Here is an 8,398-nt window from a genome sequence, read left to right as displayed (position 1 = left end):
CCCTGGAAGTCCATTTTCCTTTCTTCCTGCTAACATTCTGCCCTGGACTGGACTAGCTTTTCTGCTCCAGGAACCCCTTTTCTGGGTTTGGTTCTTGCCCTTCTGAAGGGACTGTTCTTGTAGCCCTTAGTGGGAAGGGAGCACAGATGACCTGAGCCTCGTCATGGAGTGGCAGTGGGGTATGGAGGCAGCCTTTTTTAGTCACCTTCCTTTTCTTCCATCTCTTCTATCCCCAAGGCTCTGTGACTGTCAATTTGGGAATGGGGGAGGGGGCAGTTTAGGACTGGGGTGGATTTTCAGAAGAACATCTATAATATCCTATTTATATAAGTCTTCCTCTGGGGAAAAGGAGTGGTTTCTGGCTCAATCCTATCTCAGACTCAAGGAGAAACAAAATAAAGATTCCAGGTGGCCTGGGCTATAGCCTGTCTTTTAAGAAATGGGGCTGGTAGAAGCTGTTTATCACTTGGAGAGCATACAAACTCTGGCCCTCTCTTCCGTGGGTCTTTGGCTCCTGGGGAGATGATTTCTGCCTTCTAAGAAGGCAGGCCACGTCTCAGGCACAGACCAGATTTGTTGACCTTGCACTCCAACTACAGTGCCTTACAAGTGCTCAACAGTACACATTGGAATGAAGTCCCCATGAGAGCCATTACTGACCATGTCCTATACCTCAAAGTGAGGCTGGCAGGTGCAGAGATGGACTGCACACAACTGGTACCTTTAAGTCATCAGGAAGACCCCTGTGCTTGAAAATCTTTCCTCTACATCATACCTGAAGTCCCATCATAACCCTCCATTTCCTTGGCTTTAGCATTTCCATTCTCCTATAAATACCTTTTCCTGGGAGGAGTAGCACACTAGTTTTCTCTTGATGTGAACGAGATGCCAGGCCCTTTTCTCCTGTGCATGCCAGGATGGACAAAGCAGAGGACACTGGAGGCCAGCATCTTCCTCTCTGATGGGCTCACAGCTGGCCCTACTCTCTCGCTGTCCACTGCTTTGTTCCTTACCTTGCTGATGTGGCTTGACCTCCTCTGTTCGCTCTACTGCCAGTGTTCTCCCAGGGTTGCCAGTGCCCTTCTTGTGCTAAATCTGGCAGGCCCTTTCATATCTCCTCTTCCTGGGTCTCGGCAGCACCTGACAGGGCTGATCACTTCCTGCTTCTTGAGTCACATTTCCCTGGAACTTCTGTGGCTTATTTTCCTATCCTTCTGGCTGCTCCGTTCAATTTCCTATGCAGACCTCTCCACTCACCCACGCACAATGGGGTCTCTCAGGGTTCTGTTGTGGGCTCCATGGGGAAGCCCAACAATGTTGATGGCTTAAAGGACTCTATCGAGGAATCGAGAGTTGACCACCAGCCCCAATGTCCCTCTTGATCTGAACCACAGTTCTGCTGCTTTCTGGGTGCACAGACAACTGAAGTTCATGGCTCAGATGGCACTTGTTGCTGTCCTCTGCAAACCTGACCCTTTTGGGTACCTGCCTTGGCCCCAAGCTCACTCAGGAGCCAAGCAGGAAACCTGCTTTCTATTCCTGCTTTCTCTTTCTGCCCCCAACATCCAGCCTCTAAAAACTGTCAAGTCTATCTTCTTAACAACTCTTGTCTTGAGCCACTCCCACTGGCATCACCTTTCACCAGGATTATTGTGACAGCTTCCTGCTGCTTCTCTATCCCATGGCTGGAGTTGTCTTTCTCAAATGCACAGTTGATCAAGTCACTCCTGGCCTAAAACCTTCCATGGCTCCCCACTGCCCTTAGGGTAAAGTCCATACCCCTTAGCCTGGCTCATGAGACTCGTGGTGTCCTGGTTTCACCTCTCTGACCTCATCACTTGCCTCTTGCACTCTGGGTCCCAGCCTTCTGTTTCCAGAGATGCCATGGCTCTCTCTTGCCACTTTGATTCCTTTTTCTTCTGCTCACCTCAGTACTTTCTCTGTCAAGTCTCCAGCTTAGATTTCACTTCCTCCTGGGAGCTTTGGATGTCCCCTGTCCTCCCACAACTCCACCCCATCACACCACACATTTCACTCTAGTCTTACTCGCCTGCTTTATGGTCTGTTTCCCCATTAGACTGTAAGCTCCTTGAGGGCAAGGACTGTCCTTGAATTTTTGTATCAACAGTGTCTGGCTTGCTGCCTGGCACCTAGAAAGCACTCAATAAATGTTTGTTAAATGAAAGAATTGTAGTGATGTGTTCAAGGGGATGCAGGGGATCCAGGATAGATTCCTGGAGGAAGTACACATGCTTTCATAGTCTCAAATTGAAGCCACAGATTCTCCTGTGCCTCCCTGAACTGCAGAAGCCTCAGTGGCAGCTGAGAGTAAGGGATGGCAGCCCATAGTAGCAGAGAAGCCCATGCCAGGGTGACACATTAGCTGTCCTCTACCCCATTCTGGATCTGTAGATGAAGGGTGAGGCTTAGAGCCTGCAGCAGGAAGGACTTCATCTAAACAAGAGACATAATTTCCCAGTGGTCCCTCCATCCTGAAAGCCTTGTCCCTAGTGGGTTGGGGTGGGAAAATGGTGGGGTTGCCAAAGTGTCACTTTTACAAAGTGTCACTTTTTTCCCCCAGGATAGTGACTGACCCCCATTCTGAACCTTGGGGCTCTGCCCTAATTTGGATTCCCTGGGGCCCAAGAGATTTTGCAGAGAGAAGGGAGGACTGGGGTCTTGGCTTTTGATAGGGGGTGGGATGTGGGAGTGGGAATGGGGGTGGGGGGAGGGCTGGCTCCTATCTTTGAACTTGGGGGTGGGAAACCCATAGGTACTTCTCCCCCTTTCCTCCTCACCCTCAACATTAATCACCACACTTCAGCATTCACTGGGTTGCCTCAGGTAGAGAGGCTACCAAAATAACTTTATGGGGTGGTTTTGGAGGAGGGCAGGGCTGGGAGCCCTTGATGAGCTTGCATTGCTGCCAGGAAGGGTTCGTCAAATGTTTCACGCAGGTTCATGGCCAGGGTGTCGGTCCAGAAGGTGTCATCGCCCAAGTGTCGCTTGTGGGGTCCTTTCCTCATGCTGATGGGGTAAAAGCCCTGGGGCACCTTCATCCTGTATGGCCGTCTCCGTGGGTGCAGCATACGGACCATCACCTCAAAAGGTAGCCGAGGAACGGGCGCCACCCAGTGGCCATCCACTGTGTGCAGCTGTGCACCACCGTGCCCATCGGGCATCACCTTCAGGAACCTGCTGAAGTCATGCTCCCGGCTGGGGTCTGGATGCACGCCCAAGCGGATGCCCTGTGGGTAGTTGATATCAGTGGTGGGGAATGTGGCAGGGTTGTTGCTAAGATTCCACAACATGGGTCTCTTGACCGCGGGCTGACTGTAGTAGGGCTTGAGCGTCACCGCGGGCTGTGGTATGGGCTGCAGTTGCAGCTCCATGGAGGGATGGAAGCTCTTGAAAGGCTTTGACCCCTGGTACTCTGGGGTCTTAGAGACAGCGATGGCTTGGGCTTGCTTGGTACTGGGTGCCAGGGAGTGGCGTTGGTGCAGCAGTTTGCAATGGAGCCACTTCTTGAAATTGGCTTCTCTCAGAATTTTTTGCTTTTTCTGCAACAGAGGGAACAAGACAGTCATGGAGAGCTGCTCCCACTGTGCTGCTGTGGAAGTAGGCCCTGTGTCTGTAGCCTTTGGGAAGCTCAGGTCTGATTGGTGAGATACTGTCCTCACTGCAGGGAAACCCTGAGTCTAATGAGAGAAACACCTGCCTTATGGGAACTTTTGTTCTGGTGGAGGAGACAGCTTTTGTCCTAAGAGAGCCCCTAGGCTGATGACGGAGACAAAGCCTCTCTCATAAGGGAGACCTCCAGCCTGCTGGGGGAGATACAGCCTCTGCCATAGGTGAGCCTTTAACTTGCGAGGGGAGACAGTCCCTGCCCTGAAAAAAAACAAGTCTTATGGGGAGACAAACTTCCTCCCCGCAAAAGGAATCCCTAGTCTGACTGTGGAGACGTTTCCTGCCATAAGGGAGTCTCTGGTTTGACAGGGAGAAAGGCACATGAGAAATGCAAACTGCATCCTGAAAAAGCAGAAAGGTTTGGAAGGCCTGGAATTAGGAAGAGCTAATCTGGACAGGCTTCTTGGAAGGGAGGTGGGCCTTGAGAAGTCACGTAGGGGAGGATACAGCTGGCTGGCTCTCCAGGCTGGGTGGCAACTACTCGGTCCAGCTCTGTCGTTGTCTCCACTGGAGTTGACCCTTCCATCTGTTGCCGAGGAGTCTCCCCCACCCCCGTTGTCTCAGTATCTCACTCCCAGATTGTTGCTAAGCAATTGACCCAGCTTTAGGGGTAGGCTCTGATTAGGCTAAGCCAATCATAATAATTCCATCAGCCTTGTCCCAGACCTAAGTCAATCAGCATATTGCTTTCCTTTAGTTGCAGCCATTGGAACAAGATGGACACATGATCTACTTGAAGCCAATAAGGGATGAGGGGAGATCTGCAAGGGGCTTCTGGGAAAGGTTAGAGCCATAGGAAACAGATGGGCTTTGCCTCCTTTGGACAGGCGTATGACTGTGAGGGTTGATGACAAGGACAACAGAGGAGGCTTGGGCTGAGGAAACTGAAGAGAAATGCAGCTGAAACAGCTGGAGTACTGGATTTGCCAGCCCTGAAGCCCTCCCCACTTCAGGATTCACTTAATATTCCCAGCATCTTCTTTCTGTGTTTTCTATTTTTTGCATCCTATGTAATTATACCTGCTTAAAATCCCCTTTCTTCCTCCGTCAAGGTCTTTCATTGATCTGGGATCCTGCCAAATCTCTAGCGCGTCAATCTCCAACTCATGTCTGATCCCCCAGCTGTCCGGTATTTGCGGTCCTCTGCATACACTCTGTTTTTGCATGTGCCTCTATGCCTTTCCACATGGCTACTCATTCTGCCTGGTCAGCTCTTCCCTGCTTCATATGGCCAACTGCTGCCCATCTTATTTAAACACTCCTCTTGACTATCATCCCTTCTGACACCCTCCTGGACCCCCTCCTCTTCTGTGGGAATATAACCTGCCTCTTCTACTAGACTGTAAGCCTTTGAGTGGGGGGCCCATTTTGCTCATCTTTGGAGCCTCAAGGTCTAGCAGGTGCCTAGCACAGAGTGAGTGTGCAGTGTCTGTTAGGAAAAAGGATGGTTCTTCTTTTTAACCAGAGTGTGAGTCCCAATTACAAGCAGGGCCTGGTTTCATTCGAGATTCTCATACTGAAGGAGGCAGTGCACTAAGAGAGAAACTTAAATAATTTGCTAATTTAAGCTGTCTTTGCTTTCTAACACAGGACAAAGCTTTTGACCTAAAGGAATGTTTGTAAGTGTGGAATTTCAGTCAGTGTATGGGCAGAGGGAGGCTCTTTCTGGGTAGGAGTGCTTCCAGCCACTCTTCTGACCACAACACATGGGCCACTGCCTTCTCTGCCCACAGGCCTGGATAGCAGCTGGTGCTGGTGCCTCCGCCCAGCCCACCCCTTACTTGATACTCAATTAGGTAGTTCTGCTCCATGAGGGCCAGCTGGTCCTTCAGCCTCTCCAGTTTCACCATCTCCCGGGCAAAGTCCTTCTTGTCCCATTTCCACATGGCATCCTTCAAGAACCTGGTGCCAAGGTGGGGGCATGTTATCCCAAAGTGACTGAGCTTCCACCTGGGCTGGGCAGACCAGCTGTCCCTGAGGTTCTGGATGGGGGTGGGAGGAGCTGTCAGAGATGAGATGAGTAGGATGACCCATGCCCACTGCCCAGGGGCCCTCTGGCTAACTACTTCTTTGGAGGTGAAAGAGGAATGTGTCTGATGACTTGGTCTCCTGCTGAGGAGCCAGGGCCCAAGGGTAAGGAAGGAAGGCAATGCTTAAACCAAAGCGTGAGGCCTGGGGAAGGCTCTGCCAATAATATCCTGGGCAGGGGGCCTCCTCAGCAGACTTATCCCCCAGCCATCTGGCTTCCCAGACCCTCCCCTTAAAAGCTCATCCTTGGGTGAGATCCCTAGGGGAAGGGCTAAGCAAGAGGGAGGAGGGTGCCAGACTGCAGGTGATTCTCATACTCTCACCGGGCACAAGCGTGGTGGTTCCATATTTTGCAGTAGTCAATGGGCTTGCAGCCCGTAGCATCTTGGGCATGGACATTGGCGCCACTCTGCACCAGGACCTTCACACAGTCCAGCAGGTCCTCACGGGCTGCCAGGTGCAGGGGTGTGGAGCCATTGCATGTCCGACTGTGGAGGGCCCCACCAGGAGAGAAGAGGGCAGAAAGGAAGGACAAAGAGCATCTGCCCATCAGACAGGTGGGCAAACCAGCTTAAATCACTGCTCTGCCACTAGCCCACTGGGTGACCCTAGCTTTGACCCTTCTCCACTCTACTGCAATTTCCTGTACTGTAGAAGGAGGGAATGGACTAGATGAACAGTAAAAATCTGTTTAGAGGAGGTATGTGACAGTTGAGAACTGTGGAAGGAGAGCTGGGTTGGTTCAGAGACCACTAACCTCATCCACTCAAACCAACCAGCCCGCCACCCCATGCCTCACCATAGCCCACAAGGTCTGCATGACCTGAGCCCTGCTTCCTCCTCAACCTCATCCTCTGACCTTACCCCACTCTTTCCAACACATGGCCTTTGCATAGGATGTTCCCTCTGCCTGGAACACTTCCCTGGCTCTTTGCATGGCTGGCTCATTCAGTCTTCAGGTTGCAATTTAAATGTCACTTCTTTAGAGGTGATGGCCTCTTTCAAAATAGATTCTCCCCCTGCCCCCTTTACTCACCACCCCATCACACTTTTTATGTCCCTCATAACCACTTCCCATGTTTGTTGGGATATTGTTTATTTGTTTGTTTGCTAATTTACTGTCTGCTCCTGCACTGGTATGTCACCTTCAAGAGGGCAGGGATCATGTCTGTGTTTGCTGCTGTATTCCCCAACTCTGGCATAGTGCTTAGCACACAGTGCATTCTCAATAAGTATTTTGAATGAATGCAGTCTCCTATATGCCATGCACTTTCTCAATTATCACAGTAGTCCCATGTGATAGGCACTGTCACCTTCCCAAATTTCAGTTGAAGGCACTGAGGCAGTAGTTCCCAAACTTAGCTGCAAATTAGAAACACTTGGGGATCTTTTAAGACTTCCAAAGCCCCGGCCACACCACAGAGCCATTAAATTACAGCCTTTGGATTAGAAGACAGGCATTGGTATTTTTGAAGTTCTCCAGGTGATTCCGATGTACACATCAGTTTGGGAACCAGAGCACTGAAGCTTAGAAACTGAGTGACTAGGCTCCCGCTGTTTGCTGGCAAGTGGCAAAACTGATGTGAACTATGCCTGTCCTCCTATAAAGTCTGATCACTTAACCACTACACCACATGGGCTCGCTGACTGCTCTGTGTGGGATCCAATCCTCCTCACTCTCAACAGCACCTCTGCTTGTCCTGCATGGATCTGCCTGCCTGGAAGCAGGGTTCCTGTCTGCCCAGGCTCCAGGCCTCCCTCCTGAAGCAGGCTGGACTCACGCATTGAGGGCAGCCCCTTTCTTGAGCAGGTAATGAATGCAGGGGAGGGCCATGGTCTTGTTGTCCTTGTGGATGACGAGGTGCAAGGGGGTCTGGCTATTCTTGGTGGGCAGGTCCACAGGAAACTTGTACTCATCTACCAAGACCCGCAGGCATGCTAGCTTGCCCCGCTGGGCTGCGAAGTGGATGGCAGTGAAGCCCTGTGGGGTCCAGAGCAGGGCAGGAGAGGCTGAGCCGGATCAGGGCCCCAGGGTCCACAACTGACCCATATGGCAATTTCTTGGGGTGACCTTTCCCGTCTTCCCTTTGCCTCCAGAAAATGGCTTACACCCCTTTCCCAGTCCTGGTGTGTGCTCATCAGCTCACCCTACCTCCCTGCCCCAAATGGTCCTCCTGGCCAGGAAGGGAATTAGGGCTATCTGCACAGAAAAGGACATCTCTGGATGCCCCCCGAGTCAGATCTTCGCCAGGTGACCGCTATGTGAGGTGCAATTTGCGGGGTGGGGGGACCTCAGTCCTTATCCCTCACTCCAAGGCCTTACTTTGTCGTCGGCCAGGATCTCCCCGCGATCCCGATTCAGGCAGAACCGCAACCATTCCACGTTGCCCACAGTGGCCGCGAACAGCTCATAGTGGCTCGCAGTCGCCCTCTGGTCGGACTCCTCGGCCGGGCTAGAGTCGGCGAGGACGCGGGGGTGAGCGAGGAAGGGGCTGCCCCGCGGAGGGGCGACCTACCGTGCGGCATGGCGCGGGCGGTCGCTTGCAGAGAGGCCCGGCCGGCTGGTGGGCAGGGCAGCGAGGAGGGAAGCCCTGACCCCCGCCCGCTGCAGGGAGGCGCTGGCCCGGGTTCTCCCGCGCCGCCGCCGGGCCCCCTGCTCCCCGGCCACCTGGGCAACTTGGAC

At 52.5% G+C, this 8,398-nt stretch overlaps 1 protein-coding gene across 1 annotated transcript; it reads right to left on the bottom strand.

Annotated features, from left to right (window-relative positions):
- Nucleotides 1–2,867: 2,867 nt before the first annotated feature.
- LOC103595694 (ankyrin repeat domain-containing protein 53-like) lies at nt 2,868–8,227 on the bottom strand (the record flags this gene model as incomplete). The annotated part of the gene is made up of 5 exons (XM_008579143.1): nt 2,868–3,560; nt 5,469–5,589; nt 6,039–6,203; nt 7,497–7,696; nt 8,039–8,227. Coding segments are annotated over 5 exons (1,368 nt in total), but the record flags the coding sequence as incomplete, so codon positions are not given.
- Between the last annotated feature and the right edge of the window lie 171 nt (nt 8,228–8,398).

The sequence above is a fragment of the Galeopterus variegatus genome, unplaced genomic scaffold (assembly GCF_000696425.1).
Source record: "Galeopterus variegatus unplaced genomic scaffold, G_variegatus-3.0.2 Scaffold1820, whole genome shotgun sequence".
NCBI lineage: Eukaryota > Metazoa > Chordata > Mammalia > Dermoptera > Cynocephalidae > Galeopterus > Galeopterus variegatus.
This window is presented reverse-complemented; position numbering and strand designations above follow the sequence as displayed.